At 43.3% G+C, this 16,655-nt stretch overlaps 1 protein-coding gene across 2 annotated transcripts in view; it reads right to left on the bottom strand.

Annotated features, from left to right (window-relative positions):
* Positions 1-16,655, bottom strand: part of LOC8043741 (nuclear pore complex protein Nup133) — a 60,102-nt gene that overhangs the window by 30,517 nt on the left and 12,930 nt on the right. The window contains exons 8-17 of one of the 2 annotated variants that reach the window (XM_040216505.2): positions 15,539-15,598; positions 15,269-15,330; positions 15,106-15,173; positions 13,135-13,229; positions 11,823-11,925; positions 11,664-11,717; positions 10,989-11,076; positions 10,827-10,875; positions 6,604-6,675; positions 2,675-2,944 (exon numbers count right to left, since the gene is read on the bottom strand). In XM_040216505.2, coding sequence (XP_040072439.2) covers positions 2,675-2,944; positions 6,604-6,675; positions 10,827-10,875; positions 10,989-11,076; positions 11,664-11,717; positions 11,823-11,925; positions 13,135-13,229; positions 15,106-15,173; positions 15,269-15,330; positions 15,539-15,598 — 921 coding nt within the window. Of the gene's footprint in view, positions 1-2,674; positions 2,945-6,603; positions 6,676-10,826; positions 10,876-10,988; positions 11,077-11,663; positions 11,721-11,822; positions 11,926-13,134; positions 13,230-15,105; positions 15,174-15,268; positions 15,331-15,538; positions 15,599-16,655 lie in introns of both variants that reach the window. The other variant, XM_040216504.2, reaches the window with a different exon arrangement.

The following is a 16,655-nucleotide window of genomic DNA, read 5'->3' as shown; positions in this document are numbered from 1 at the left end:
ATGGAGGACCAGCAAAGCTGATATCTTTACGTCTAGGACAATATCTAGCAAGGACAAATTCTAGGACGACCTCGAGGACAACACATAGAGGGCGACATCTACGATGACCTCAAGGATGACTTCTAGGGCAACCTTGAGGAAGACACCTAGAAGACAATGTCTAAGACGACCTCAAGGACAACTTTTAAAACGACTTTGAGGACGACCTCAAGGACGACTTCTAGGATGACCTCGAAGACAACCTCAAGGACGACCTCGAGGACGACGCCTAGGATGACCTCAAGGACGACGCCTAGAGGATGATGTCTAGGACGACTTCTAGAATGACCTTGAGGATGATGCCTACAATACGACCTCAGATGACCTCAAAGGTGACTTTTAGGATGACCTCGAGGACGCTGCCTAGGATAACCTCGCAGACGACTTCTAGGATGACCTCTCAGACGACTTCTAGGATGACCTCGAGGACGACTTCTAGGATGACCTCGAGGACGACTTCTAGGATGACCTCGAGGACGACTTCTAGGATGACCTCGAGGACGACTTCTAGGATGACCTCGAGGACAACTTCTAGGATGACCTCGAGGACGACTTCTAGGATGACCTCGAGGACGACTTCTAGGATGACCTCGAGGACGACTTCTAGGATGACCTCGAGGACGATGCCTAGAGATGATAACAGAGACTCAGGACCTCACTATCTGATAATGCCAATGAACGCCGACTCATGCTGGTTGCCCCCTCTTTTTAATTTTTTTTTTATTCATACTTCCCACGACCAATGGGGAGTTTTATGTCAATATCTGCGGACGCATTTTTTCCCAGATCCTAGTGCATAACAGCTTTGCTGTAAAAAATATTATTTTTAGCCTAATAATTAAGGGTTGACTCATTTAGAGTATTGCGATGTGGTTTTATTTCCAAGTGGCATGCTGAAAGGCCTAATAATTAAGGGTTGACTCATTTAGAGTATTGCGATGTGGTTTTATTTCCAAGTGGCATGCTGAAAGAGGAGCACGTTTCAAAATCAATCCTCACTCAAGAATGAGTCTCGCGACATAGCTATTATGCAAAGTGGGACTCTCTTTGGACTGCCTTTCAATTTCGAGTTGATGTGCCGAAATATCATGATCGCTCCTAACCCAAAACGTGCCTCGCAGCATAAATTGTTGCATTTTTTTAGGAAGTTATTTTTGTGGCGTAAATACTTATTTACACACCGGTGATGAGAAAAGTAGTTTAGGAATTCAGTGTGCCTTTGAGGGGGGACACTACCCAGAAAAACATATTTCTGCAAAAAAAGTCATTTTGAAAAATGACATATTTGCATCTTTTAACATTTAAAAAGTATTCTCAGAAAGTCTCATTTGTTCACGCTGCATACATTCATTTATTTTTAATTATTTTCGGTCCACCGACGCTAAAGAAAAGGAAGAGGTACGAGCACTTTAAAATGCATTTTTCTCCATTCCACTTTCTGGCAAACATTTCGCCTTAGGAAAACTACTGTTTGGTCATGGGACAAAAGTAAAGGCTCACTCATTGTTTTTACTAACTAGAATTTAATGGGCAATGCAACTGTGGCATCGTTTTTCTTACTTTGTCTACGACTTTTATAAAATATATTAATATTTTGTCAAGAACATGAAAGGCAGAAAAGTATTTGATATTTCAGCTCCCATGTTAGCATAAAATAAATTACTTTAGAGAATTTTTTTTGTTTTCACAGTTGCACTCTCCAGGCATTTGCTGTGAATCTAGTTATTACATTACTAGTTTTGTATTGGGTTTTCCTAAACAATGTGAGTGTGTTGTTGATAAAAACGACAATATTTCTCTCACAATTTGTGTACACCAATGAAGCTTTGCAATACATTATGCCTCACAACTGCCAGTATATAGTGTAAATTTCATTCATACTAAGCCAGAGGTTCAAAAGTTGACCCTTTTGGGTCAACGCTGCAGCCTTGTGATAGACAATTCAAGAAAACGGCCTCTCGAGTTTCTCGGACCTCTAAGCTAGAAACAGAACGGAGGGGTTTCAACCCCGCCCTTTGACTACTCCCAAGATAGTTTATACAGGCTTGATCATGTTCACTAGGGAGCACAATCCTGCACATTCTTTGAATCCTCCTATTCTCTTTTTTTTTCCCCCTTTTTTATTTACTTATATTGTATTTTCTATCATTCTTTTTTTATGTTATTCATTTTTTATTTTTTTTTGTTATTTATTCATTTTAATTTATTTTATTTATTTTAAATTTATATTACTTTTTCATTATTAATTTGCATTTACTTTATTTTTAATTATCTATCATTAATTATTTATTTATTTATTTCCAATTGTTTTATTTGATTATTTGTTTTTATTATTTGCATCGAAAACTTGCAGCTCTCGTCGGCACACTCGCATTCAAATAAAACAATTCAGCCTTCCAGATCAGCCATGTTAGTAGTAGCTCAGTGGCTATTGCATCCCACCGCCACCGTGCCGATTCAGGTTCAAGCGCCGCCGGGGCTTGAACTTTTAAACATAAACTTCATGTATAACCTTAACGCATGTAACACACCCAGCATGTTACTCATTCACTATGCTCGCTACGACGCTCGTTCGTGACAATTTTCTTGTAGGAAGCGACCCATTAGACACAATTAAAAGAGAGGGCTGCGTCACCCTATTCCAGAGCCCGACGTCCTTGAGGAAGCTGACGAGCAGACGGTGGGCCTGCTGCTTGTCCTCCAGCTGGTGGTGGATCAGGAGAGAGGAGGAAGAGCCGGGCCCGGCCCCCCTAGAGTGCACCCAGCGCGGGTCCGACACAGGCACGTCGTCCGTCAGCCGCCGTGCTAGGCGGCACACGCACTGGTCCAGCGCAGAGTCCGGCTCTGTCGAGACCTCCGACGACCGCCCCGGGAACGCCTTGTCCACCATCGCCTCGCTCTTGAGCTGCGTCACGAGTCGAGAGAGGCCGCGGGGGGCTTGTCGCGTCGTCCGAGGTGTCGTACTCGCGGGAATGACCGCTACCATTAACGACCGGGTTGGTGAACGAAAATTAAACCTGGTTGTTTGGTCCGCATAAATAAACTATGCGCCGCGGAAAACCGAAATTTTGTTGGAATGTTGCGACAAAGTTACACCGACGGAGCGAGAATGGCGGGGTGCGAATTTCGAACACCCAGCCTCCGGCACGCGTCTTATGCCATCTACCGCGCTTTGGCTGCGCACGAGCACTCGAGGTGCACAAGCATGGAGGAAAACACAAAGAAAAAAGGGAGTCGGCATGAAGGAAAACGAAAGTGTCCTTGGTGGCAAGTTTTAATTGCTAATATAACTGCTCCCGGCACCCGCAATGTCGTTGCTTGATTTGACGAATACTAGGCTTAGGTGGACGTCTACTCTTAGCAATATTTTGATTATGTTCCGATTTAGGTAACATCACATTCTCAAATTTTTGCCTTTCGTCGCCTCCGCTAGTGTCATGTTCGCACCAAGTCTTGACTTTCTGCGACGCTTAGTTTATTTATGCGAGCCGAAAAACCAGGCTTCGTTTTCTGTCATGGGCCTGTAACTTTCCCACGCAGAAACCTAATCTTTGAGGCATATGGAAACAGGAAAGTCATGTGACCCAGAAAATGCCCGTTCCCGAAAATGCCATCTGCATCGAACTAGCCTGGCATCACGGCGCAGAGAGCGTATTTGTGTGGGAATGTTATCTCTGCCTCATCAATTCCCCAGACCGCAACGATAGACTGCAGCGGTTAGCTATCCGCATACTTTGAAAGAAAGTAGATACACAGGCATTGCCAATAAACAGTGCGGCCATTACCAGACTGCGAACTATGTACACATAGTCGTTAACATCTAGACAACACTAGCCAGGTCATGCCCTTGTATGCTTACTGTCCCACATGCTTTTGCATGTGCAGAGTGAATATTTTCACACTATTATTGATCTAGAAGACAGTGAAGGTCAGTCTTGACTGCACACACTGCAGTTCTCTGCAACGGTGCAGCAAGGTCACGGGAAAACATGTGCAGAATGTCAACATGAAAATATCTGGAGAGAGCTGAAAATAAAATAAAATAAATACTTTCAATGAAATAGGGTCTATTTTTGTAAAGGGCTGTTGCATCATGAATATCAACCAAACGATAATCCTGCCATAGTAGTAAGAGTCAATCTAACTGGTCCTCCCACCATCCTGTGACTTTGCCTAAATAAAGACTCTAGCTGATAAAAAAAGTTTCTGCATTTTTGAGGCTTATTTTTTGTAGAATTCGGGGGCCTTATATTTTTCTTATAGATTCGGTTCTTTTTTGCCGTTTATTTTTGGTGTTGAAAAAAAGATTAGTGTTTCTCGAGGCCCGTGTTCAAGAAAGTGGGACACGGGAATGGTATTTCCTGACCTTCAAAAAACAGGCGCACAACCTGAATGCTCGGAAACATTTCTGGTACTGACGAGAAAAGAGAACGAGACGAGACGGGTGTGCTTCTGAAGAAAAGAGCAACCTCGCAGACAGTTCAGTGGGTGCTCTGCTCTCGGTTATTACAAATTTTAACCGTAGATAAAGATTTCCTTCCCCTGAAGCCTGGGTTTCTCTTCTTTATTCACACAGTTTCAATTAGGGGGTTGTCTCGATTTTGAGAGAACCGGCTAGGGGTGCAATATTTTGGGGTTTATTGATATAGAAATAATGTCTCTTAAGCGGACCTTCTGCTGCATAATGAGCCTGAAACATCGGCACCTACACATAGAAAGCTTGAACTTTCACCGAATCTGCACTGAGCAGGTCAGTTTTACCGTGTGAAATTTCAAGGCGTAGTTCTCTTCCTGTAGAAACTTTAGAGCAAAAAATGTACCAAAGTCAAGGTTAAAGGGCAACTCCGCTTAATTTCAAAAATTTTGAGATAGTGGCCGATTTTGCTTTTTGAAGCACTCAAACACAATCCCCAATTCTCTATTTCGCGAAAAATAAAATATTTTTTGTGTAATTTTACTCTAGCCATGATCACAAAACGAAACCGAAACGGTGGCGAAGCCGGACAACATTGTATATTCGGCATCACTAAGCATGTACACCCACGTGATATACAAGGGGAAAAAGGAGCTCCCCTCTTATCAGGATCCTCCTTTGTGCCTCCTGGATTAGCACAGGCATCGCTATTCTCCTCCCAGAAGATTATAGAAGATTAACCTGTCACTCAAAATTCTTACAAAAGCAGCTTCCCTCTCCTCCTTTTACTTGGTGTTCAAAAGTATGGGATGTAACACAAGCCGCGCTCAACGAGGCGATCGGCTTATCAGTAGTATCAATAGTCGAGCGCCGGGCCGGCCGAGCGCGTCACTCACGTCTTTCACGGCGCTGGCGCCACCCGTGCTCTCCCCGGGAAAGAAAACAAAATTGAAAAAAAAAAAAGAAGCTGTACATGCTTGATGACGTCGCGGAGAAGGAATTTGGAGGAAGCGGAAATGCAGCCGGGCAGTGTTGTCTGGCCCGCACGTCTCATCCAAAACCAGCGGATTCGTGCTTGTCAAACTTTGACAGCGATTTTAATGAACTTCTAGGCGGAATTCCCTCGTAATATTTGCCATGGGGGTTCTGTAGATGATAACAAAGTGAACTGTATAGTTTTGCACTACTAGAAAAGAAGCGGAGTGGCCCTTTAAGCGCGTTAGCAGGCGATTGAGGTACCGACGCAATTTACTTGTGGCACCATCTACCTATAGGCACAGCGAACAGACGACAAACTATTGTTGTCTGCTTGGTGCGCCTATCTATACCGCAAACGACTTATTTTTCGTGGGCTCAACATTCTGCGATTTAAGCAAAAGCTAAGATTTTAAATAATTTGAGGGTTCTAATTTTCGCGACCGCGGTGGGATCTCAATATAGATTTCAATGTGTTCACGTTTTACTAAAATTATCCACAGGACCTATTTTTCGCGAATTGTAGGCGATTAGCGAAATTCGCAAAAATTAGGTCCTCACGAAAATTACCTTGTTTACAGTAGCTGGAAGTAAAATAAAATGGGGCTATGTTTCTCAATATCACACGGTAAAACCGACCTGCTCAGTGCACATTTGGCGGAAGTTCGAGCTTTCTGTGCGAAGGCGCCGATTTTTCTAGCTCATTTTACAGTGGAAGGTCCACTTGGAACATCCTATATATGCACAGAAAACACGACTCTACCAATAAACTAGCTGGCTTCTACCTTATATATATCTAGTTAGCCCACCACCTAGCTACAGATCTTATGGGAAATCACGACGTGAATGATGAAGTCATATTCACAAATACTAGCTCAATATGTTTATTACCGACCTGAAATGATGCACCCAGTTAGCGACTCATTACACAAACTGTCCTTCAAGAGCACAGCTATCAGAAAAAAAAAAAGAAATTAGCTTTGCTTGTTTTGTTATACTTTCGATCAAAGGAGCCAAAAAGGTATATAAATGTTCATATACAGGTAACTACTAACAGACGTAAAAAAGTAGTCTTGGTACACGCCGACATTTGTGGAACTCGTTCTGCACTCTGCTCTCCTCGCCTTGACGCGGGGAATAAATCGAACACCAGAGGTGGGAGGGAAGTCACTCACATTCTCGCTCTTGCAAAACAGGATGAAGGCAGATCGCAGCCTGGCATAATGGCTTTCCTCGACGGTGGTGCTCTGCAAAGTAAAGGTCAAAGGTCAGTCTCGTCTCTGATGTCGACAGATCACAGCAAAACTTTGCTAGCTCCAACATTCTCCCCAACTCCTACAGTATTTATTGAGGAAGATAACTTTAAAGTCATCACCTAGTAAGGCGAAAGCCAAATTATACCTACAGTTTGTTTCACCAACGAGCGAGCACAGTCGCAGCTACAAGCACGAGCGTGTCGCCAAACAATTCTTGCCTCGCAGAGGACACCAAAAGCCTCGAGCTTGCTCTTGTAGCTTCTCTTTTATGCTTGGACTTTGATGAAATGGGGCATAGTTGCCGTTTGAATGGGTATACCCGACTAACAAGGGTAGCGAGCCTGTCAACTCAGAGATTCAACAAAAACAAGAAATAAATGTGGTGCGATCGGCACAAATACTGCAAACATTTAGTCACTGTAAGTGATCGCTAATGATCATATAGTGCACGGGTTCTCAATCTGGATTCCCATAAACACAGGCGTTGCCCAAAGTACCCCTGTGGCCCCCAAATTTTCTCAATCGTTCCTGCCACGAAGTAAAGTGCTTTCCCAGCTTAAAAAAGATCTAAGGCACCCATTGATGCATAACTAAGAGCCAAAACACTCCCAGTACAGTAATCATCGTGTGCAAACTCTGTTGGTTCCTGAATCGCTGTACCGCATCAATGTTGAGACCTGGAGAACTTCTTCGGCAATGAATCGGTGGAGGCAGTGAAAAATTTCTTGAGATTGAAAAGTTTGAGAACAGTTTGCGAAGCTCCGATATAGTGCGCGCTCCCCATACTTCCACAATCAAAGCTAACTGGAGTAAATGGCAAGCCTAGCCTTGGCGTGTTTCAACCTTTTTCTACATGCTAGCACTAATGTAGAGTTATCCACCTCTGTGCCTGTAAAGGCCCGTTCACACACTTGCGACTCCTTAGAATCGAGCGCCTTAAAACCTCTTAAAATCTCTTACGACGGGAGAACGCACTGACACGCTGGCACCATCTATTTGATGACCCTGGAACTGCATTTCACTACAGCGAAGGTTTAGCAGCATTTCCGAGGTCAAATGTGCATACTACTTATGAGAAATGTTTGTTCATAACATTGATATAAGTTTGTAAGGCCAAGAAAAAAAGAAAAAATGCCCGAAAGAAGTTGAAAATATACGGCACCGCCCAGTTTTCCACTGCTACTCGATAGGTGGTGCCAGTGTGTCCACCTGTCGTAAGAGATTTTAATAGGTTCCAAGCCACTCGATTTTAAGAAGTCGCAAGTGTGTGAACGGGCCTTTATGTAAGTGCTGTACGTTCAGTTCTAATACGTATGCCCCAGGTCTACCGTGCTTTAGTTTTGTTCCACATTAAAATTCACTCTGGCACTTCATCTAAAGGGCGGTGCAACGATTTCGGACTTCGGTCAAAAATTTGAGGAAATTCCCCTCTGAAACTTCTGCAAGAACAGAAAACCGATTTCACCTGCGTGTCCAAGTTGTTGTGTAAAAAAAAAGATAAATATTGACATTTCTGGCGCTTCTCAACTCACTCCCAGTCTTCAGGGTCATACCTGGTCGCACTCCTAGTGACATAATTCAGGGTGGCGTGTAGGTTCCCGTGCGCTCTCTCGGAGGACGCTTCCTATCCTTTCTGCTGACATCAGCGGGCGTTATGCTGCAGCTTAGAGCCGAGCGAGGTCACGTAAGCTTCTCGCCGTAGTTCTTTCCGCTGCCACTCGCGGCTGCAGGTGGGGGAAAAAGCTTGACTTTCGCTTTGCGATTCGATTATGCAGCAGAATCTAAACAATTTTTAATGGAGGAAATGTTTCCTCTATTCTCCGGAACACGATAAACAAGGTAAAAATGACGAGATGCAAATTCTTTTAATCTTAAAATCGTTGCTCCCCTTTAACTGTGTGTGCCCCCCGTGGACAACATAAGTTTGAACAACCATCCCGGCCTTTTCTTTTTGCGTCCATGGTTACCGCAAGCGTCATTATTTCTCAATTTGGCAAACAGTTCGAAGAATGACAATAATTAAACCTGGAGAAGGGGAACAACGGGGACAAAGGACAAACACAAATCTCCAAACACAGCTAAATGACTGGTGCGCTACAGAAAAAATCCGCTTGGTCCTGGTATCGACCCAGAAACCTCACCATTTCTAGTGCAGCGCTCTACCAACTAAGCTAACCAGGAGTTAGATGTCAGTAGAGCAAATGGGTTTTATCAGCTGCCACCAGTCTAACACCAACAAGAGTGAACGGCCTGCACTTTAGGCTTATGATTATAATGCAATTAATGCAAAGGTGCAAGCGAGCTGTACAAGAATGACAATAATAATCCCTGGAGAAGGGGAACAAAGCCAACAAAGGACAAACACAATTCTCCACACAGAGCTAGATGACTGGTGCGCGATCGAAAATATCCACCTTATCCTGGTATCGAACTAGGGACCTCTCCATTTCCAGTGGAGCGCACTACCAACTGAGCTTGTCATACTTGTCCAGCTTGCTTGCACCTTTGCATACACTACCCAGAAATAAAAAATTTCTGCAAAAAAAGTCGATTTTAAAAAATGACATATGTAGATCCACCCACAACTGGAGAGTATTCCCAGAAAGTTTAATTAGTTTACACTGCATAGTTAATTTTTTATAAATTATTTTCTGTCCATCGAAGCTACAGAAGAGGTAGGGTTTGGAGCACTTTGAACACATTTTTCTCCGTTCCACTTTTTAGTGTAAATTCCATTTTAGTCAATCTATCATTTGATAATGGCAATACAGGCAAGGCTCGTTCTACACTTTTCTTGACAGAGATTTAATAAGGAATGCAACTAAAGAATTTTTTTGTCACTTTATGGATGTTTTTTTTTTATAAAAAATGTTGGCATTTTGTCGAAGACACAGAAGACCAAAAAGTTGACCAATTTTGTAGAAGAGAAAATTTACAGAAATAAATTACTTTTGACAAAATACTTTTCATAGCCGCACCTCCTAGGCATTCTGCTACATATCTAACAAATAAAAATCTTGAATATTGAGATTCTTTTCCGACGATAGACTAACAGAACAGTGTAGACATGTTGCCGATAGAAGCTGCTCCAATTTTTTTCCTATTTAACCTACAGACCTGAAATTTTGTTGTGCACCCTCTAGCATGACCACCAGCCTACCCTGTAAATTTCATTAATTTCAAGTCAAGGGTTCAAAAGTTGACCTTCCTAGGGGGTGTGCCCTCTTAATTGCATTATAATCATGAGCTTAAAATGTAGGCCATTCATCCTTGTTGGCGTTAGACTGGTGGCAGTTGATAAAACCCGTTTGCTCAACCAACGTCTAACTCCTGGTTATCTCCGATGTTAGAGCGCTCCACTGAAAATGGAGCGTCCCTGATTCGATAGATACCAGGACAAGGCGGATTTTTTCGGTCGCGCACGAGTCACCTAGTTGTGTTTGGAGATTTGTTTGCCCTTTGTCCCCTTTGTTCCCCTTCTCCAGGGATTATTATTGTCGTTCTTCTCCAGCTCGCTTGCACCTTTGAATTAGTTGCATAATAATCACAAGTCCGAAGTATGGGACTTCAACTTTGCATTTCATTCCTAGTTTGGGCCTCGGCACCACCAAAAGCTGGCAGGTACGCCGAAGCACGGAAGACTGTTTAGGCTCATTTTGTCCGCAATAGTATGTGCCATGGAATCAGTTTCTTTTCTCCCTCCTAGCACTGCAATCGAAAAGTAGTAAATAAATAAATCAACTATAAAAAAAAATTGGGCTGTATTTCTGCAGTGCTTTGCTGCAGATTACGTTGAAACGTGACAGCACTGCTTCTCTAAGATGTATTCTGGCGTCGCTTTTGCACATCAACCACGGTCATGCTCGGTATTTCGCTGCTTCTGTGCAACAATCTCCTCTTCAGTCCGCTCCTTCCTTCTGCGAGACATTGTGAAGACTGTGGCAACGTCCGGCTAGTGTCTCATCCCGTGACCCACAAACGCGGGCGACAAGGGGAGGAGGACGGCGCATGTACCTCGTTCTCCTACTCGTCCGTTTCAATGTGACGACCATTTTGGGAGATGTGACCTTTAATGACATGCCATTAAATTTAAAAGCATGGTCTAGGCTCTACAGGCTGCCACGCTGAAAATGCTCGCTCACCTCCAAATCGGCGTCCTCTGGCTCTTGAAGGGAGGCCAGAACAGAGTGACTGAAATGGACAAGCGGAAATTTTAGGACAACCCGGATGAAACGATAAGAACACAACAGGATAACAACTAACTGCGAAAGATTAAAGGAAAAAAAATCAAAGGTGCCACTCACCTGACGTCCTGGGCAGGGGCATGGATGGAGCGCACACGAACAAAGCCGTTGAACTCCGAAAAGAACAGTGGCATCCCTTTGTAGGACCCTGGAAGAATTTCAGAGAACATTTCGCTCACCGACCCCTTCCAGACACCCCAGACGCTCGCGAGCTGTTGCTCGGTGTTAATCAGGGTGAAAATATTCAGCTAGCCAAGTTTTCCGGTTTTAACCGATTTTGTAATTTCGTTACTGGCGGGCATTCATCTGTGTTTTTCGGTTAAAACTGGAAAGTACACAGCCTAGTCCCAAGAACGATGGAAGCATACCCAGCACGGTGTACCATACTCAAACTCCGATGGTTTCACTAGAAATCCTTGTTTAATAACATGAACAGCAGTTCCTATGAAAACACCACATAAGTGGATGCACTCATCTAATGCAATGTGCTTTAAAAATTATATTTCCAAAACTTTTGCAGGGAGAAAAGGAACAGTTGGGCTCTGCTTGGCATTCATTTTCCTAAAGAAGTTCCTGTCCAGGTGTTCCCTAACTATGTGCCTTGTAGCTGTACAGGTGCCCCTAAAGACTTGAGATCCAACACACTAAGAAAGTTCTCAATCTTACACAAAATTTTTTTTAAACAAGATTGCTAAAAAAGCTTAAAGGAAACCTAAGGAAATTTAGTTGCCTTACCTGCCCCAAGGATCCTGTCCCTCTTGAACACATCAAGTTCTTCCAGGCCGCTACCTGCTTCGTACAGAGAAAAACCAGCGAGAAGTCAGGTACATTCGATTTATCTGAGAATCGTAAAGACGTTTACATTAAAATCTAAAAGCAAGCGTAATAACTTACGGGAAATGCAGAAAACCTTAGTGTCATTGTAGACATAACTGGCTTTCCGGTTAACTGATGGCAGCACAAACTTGTAGCCCAAGAGTGCCTCTTCGTCTTTCTCCTGTTGTAGAAAGAGCCAAATTCACGCAACTTTTTCATGTCGCCATGAAAGGTTTTAAACAGGACTGCAACACTCTTTTGTAGAGTGAAACTGCACTACAAGATTTGTATGCACAACCCTAAAAGTACCATTAGTAGAATAAAGCTCTCAATAGAACTTTAAAAAAAATACATACAAAATTGAAAAATTTATAAAAAAAAAATAATACTATTATGCAGTCTGAAAACAGCAATAGAAACTACCCTAATGGTTTGTTTTTATTGAAAAATGTATGCGCCTGAAAGAGCAGGTACCTTGCTGCCTTTCTCATTATTCATCTCTTCAAAGAATATGTACCTCCATACTCAAATAGCTATTGTACAGTTATTAATATAATTTTTTCTATGCATTTTTCGTATCAGATAGCCTCGATCATCTCCCACCCGGAGAGTGAACTAAAAAAGTCTGACTAAAATCACCGTTTTCAGAGACAAACTTTGCTTCCTCAAAATCTATATGTAGCAGCTCACCACTTGCAGTTCAAATTGAAACTCTGCTGTACAAGAATACTAAAACACAAAACCTTTCAGGTCACTGTATATACGAGCCAAGCTTATTTTAGCATCAGCGCCAAGAGATGCAAGCGCAAAAAAGGATAAAAGGGTATGTAAATGGGCTAGTCGGTAAATCAATATAGTAAAGGATAAAACTGCTAAAAGCGACAAAAAAGTAGAAGAGCAACGAACACCACAAAGCACACCTTTAAAATCAAGTTTACGAAGGGAAGAAAAAGCGTATAGACCATAAGATCACAAGGACCTGCGATACCATAGCCCTAAAAACATATGCTTATCAATCCACTTCAATCAATTTCAAACTCGGGACCAAACAGGGTTATCGAGAAAGCACTGACAGACGTACAATACCCGATCAATATCAGCCAAAACAGCCGATCCGGCCTTTTTCTGCGTCTGAGGGCCGCACAAACTCCATATCTCTCAATCTTGTCGAAGAATCCAGGTCTCTCGAAACCTGGCAAGTACTCCAAAGAAGCACGGAGGACTGTTTCAGCTCACATTGAACGCGATAGTACGAGTGCGAATGCCCGTAAGCAGCCGCGTAGGAAAGTACGCAGAAAGTCATTAGCTACAAAGTGACACGTGAAGTCCTCTCTCAATCCTAGCAGCAGGCAGCCTCCTGAAAAGAGGCACACACATGCTCAGAGCTCACCGTGTACTGCTCCGAGAACCGAAGCACCGAGAATTCCGAGAAGCCGGGAGGACTGGCCGGGGCTGGGGACCCCGGGTCACACAGGTCCACGGTACCTTCGGTGGGGGACAAGACGCAAGCTCGAACGCTACTGCAGATGGCTCGCAAAAAGTTTCCTCCTGCTACTCATACCTGGGGTCCTTCGTTCTCTGATAAAACCCGACATTTTCCAATATTTACGCATTGAACGTAACCTTTGAGAGTCTGGCTGAACACGATCTTTACACGAATTTAGAAAATTAATTCCACCATTTTCCGCATTCCCTTGCTCCGAAAATATTTTCTATGAAACAAAAAGTTGGCAGGAACACAAATGCCAGCTCCAGACCAGAGAAACAATGCTAGATTCTGTTGACTTTGTTGAACTGCAGTGACACTTCGCGTCCCAATATGTTGTTTTTATGTATATTGCCAATTATCCTCTGACCTCCTTCCCTTTCTTTTCAACTAGCACCAAAAAAGAACAAAAAAAAAAGGATGATCAACTTCGTTTCGGCAGGAGGAGCAGATGCCAGTGACATTGTTGTGTGTTGCAAAAACTGTGAAGTTGAGAAAATGCTCTCTCAAATCGGATATGCAAAAAAACCGGACAAGTGTATAGGATGAAGACGGAGACGTCACATATGCAGATAATTATATGTAGGCAACAATGCCTTATAAAGAGTCTAAAAGGCTGGGTAAGCTCTTATATGTTAGGATGCTGTCCTGTGAACTTTGATGGCTTGGTGGCGAAAAAATATTCAACTTACTCGAACTGATCCCTGCTCTTCATTGCTATACATATTGATTTCTGAATATGAACACGAAAAACCCAAATTGCAAAAATAATTTCTTAAAAAACATTCCTCTCCAATTACCAACTTGGAACAAAGTGCCCAATTTTTAACCCCAAATTTATAAAAAAAATGTAAAACCTGAAAAAAAAAAAAGGACGCTACTTATACCTCATCTCAAAAATGTCCACTGTGCCGACAAAGGCACAGGCACGCAAGCCTACCTCAACAGAATGCTTTGTTCGTAAAAGAACTCAAGCATAGAAGACACTTTCCAAAGTCCCGTGCTTGCGCCCATACCCCTGTCAACACTGCAAATGTTTGTAAAATGAAGTGTAGTAGCAGTCAAAGAATGTTTGTAAAATGAAGTGTAGTAGCAGTCAAAGAAACAGCCTTTCGTTTTCAAGGACCCTTCCTCGAAAATATTTGGTATACCGCTGAACATGCCACCAGAATCAAATAGTACTGCAAGTGCCCAGAGGAGACTGGCTTTAATGGCATGTGCTCACTAAGAGCATGTGGCAAGACGACTGCAAGATAGCGACACATGAAAGGGCAGCTGCAGAGTGGAAAAAAAAAAAAAGGAGGACCACTGTCTATAAGCGGGACCCTCTCATCCAGAAGGCACCTGTGCATGGGTGTGTGTTGTTCTTTTCCACGTTTCTTTGTTCAATGTATACCATACACTCGCTGTATGTTATAGCACACAGATAGACTTGCAGCGAGACAACCTCACCACAAGACCTAGCGCTGAACAATCTACCCAAGTAGAGCCACCACTAACAGTGCTGGCTAGCAGGAACTGCACCCCCGCTACCTCAGGTTGAAAAACTACTCAACCAAAGAGAAACATGCTGGGAGCATAGGCTCACACACCGCACGGGATGGCCCCCTTCAGCAGAAAAAGGCAGAAACTTCAAAATCACTATTTGTGCATGTCCTGCTAGATGGTAGGTAAGTTATGAACTCTAGATTCTTACTACAAGAAGCTTAGCAGGCGAGGTAACTAACTGCATGATTTAGTATGCCTCTCAGTGTTTGGCAATTTCGAAAGAGGTCCAAGATGATTGAGACCAAGCTTAAAATCTGCTACTAGGGCACCATTTTTTTGCCTTCCCATTTTCAACCTCATTAACTGGAAGTAAAATTAATATCTCACCAAGGGCAAAATGCAATTGCTGAGACACCTGTGGATTCAGGGCAGCCATCAGCACCGTCACTCCGTTCCTAGATTATGGCAACAAAAGAGTGGAACAATTACAATGTACAGGAGCTGAACCAGGAAACAGCAGAAGCCTGTCATTCTGAAAGGGGGGCCTTACGTTGTCAACTGCATGTCGATGCACCAGGCCTTCAGGAGCCTTGGGAGCGTATCCTCCCGATCCTACACAAGGGGAAAACCATTACTGTTCAGAAAAAAAAAGTATTGTTTTCATTGTGGCCTTTGTCCAACTAGCATAACAATGTTCCCATTATGAGGGTTCAGCCCACTGGACAGACTAGCATGGTTCGAAGCACACAAGATGACCAAAGGAGACACTCCTCCTCATTTTGAAATCGCTGGTCGGCATAGCCGAGCAGATCGTACATACCCACAGGGCACTGTGGAACTGCTCCTTCATGGGACGATCCAGATCATACTCGCAGCAAAGCTTGAACAAAGACCAGAAAGATGAAAAACGTCACAAAAAGCATATGCCAGCCTCTTGAACTTGATCAATTATTAGGATGGGCTAGTTAGTTAAGCATTATACACAATAAATAGTGCAAAGAATAGGTAAGGACAAGAAGGCGAGAATGGGACTAGAGTTAGTCCCATCTTCATGCTCTTGTCTGCCAAACTCGCTGGGACACTACCGAAAGAAAGAAATTTCAGAAATAAGATTTGATTGTTGATTTTGAAAAATGTCATATTTACATTCACCAACATCTAGAGAGTATTCCCAGGAAGTTTCATTGCTTTACACTGCATAGTTATTTTTTTATAAATAATTTTCGGTCCACTGATGCTAAAGGAAAGGTAGAGGTTCGAGCACTTTGAACAAGTTTTTCTCCGTTCCATTTTTTGACATAAATTTCACTTTGGGAAAACTATTGTTTGGCAGCAGGACAAAAGGAAAGGCTCTCATTGTTTTTCTTAAAGGACACATGCAAAGGAAAAAAACATTTTTTTTTAACAGCTTAGATGGAAAAAGGATGTCCTAAAACGATTTTACAACGAAGAAAAAATATTTTAGAGCTATATTTACGGTGCTATGCGAATTTTTAGTTGGCGCCGCGGGTGCCGCCGCTAATCACATGGTAGGCCCGCGCGCCGCCGCGCTGCATCGCCGCTACCCGCAAAATCGCGCTGCCGCCGCTGCTGAGCGTTGTGCGAACGCCGCTTTAACGCGTTTCTCCACGCCACCGTCGCCGCCGCCGCCGCCGCCGCCGCGCAAGTTCGTCTGCTTCGGGGCGCCGCCGCCGTCGTCCGACCGGCGCATAGGTCTATCACGTCTGCTTGCGCTTTTTCAGGAGTTTCCTTTGGGCTCTAAAAGTTACCTATTAATATTAGTTTTTTGTTATACTTCAAACAAAGATGAATAAGTTAATTTTAGACGCCATACGAAGCTTCCCAAAGAGCGCAAGCACCACGTGATAAATAAGGGCCAGTCACGTGATAAACAAGGGCCACTCTTCCGCGGCGCTGGCGGGCGCCAACTACAAATT

The sequence above is a fragment of the Ixodes scapularis genome, unplaced genomic scaffold (assembly GCF_016920785.2).
Source record: "Ixodes scapularis isolate PalLabHiFi unplaced genomic scaffold, ASM1692078v2 PGA_scaffold1__304_contigs__length_218370807, whole genome shotgun sequence".
NCBI classification, from domain to species: Eukaryota; Metazoa; Arthropoda; class Arachnida; order Ixodida; family Ixodidae; genus Ixodes; species Ixodes scapularis.
Note: the sequence above shows the minus strand (reverse complement) of the source record. Positions and strands in the feature narration are given on the sequence as shown.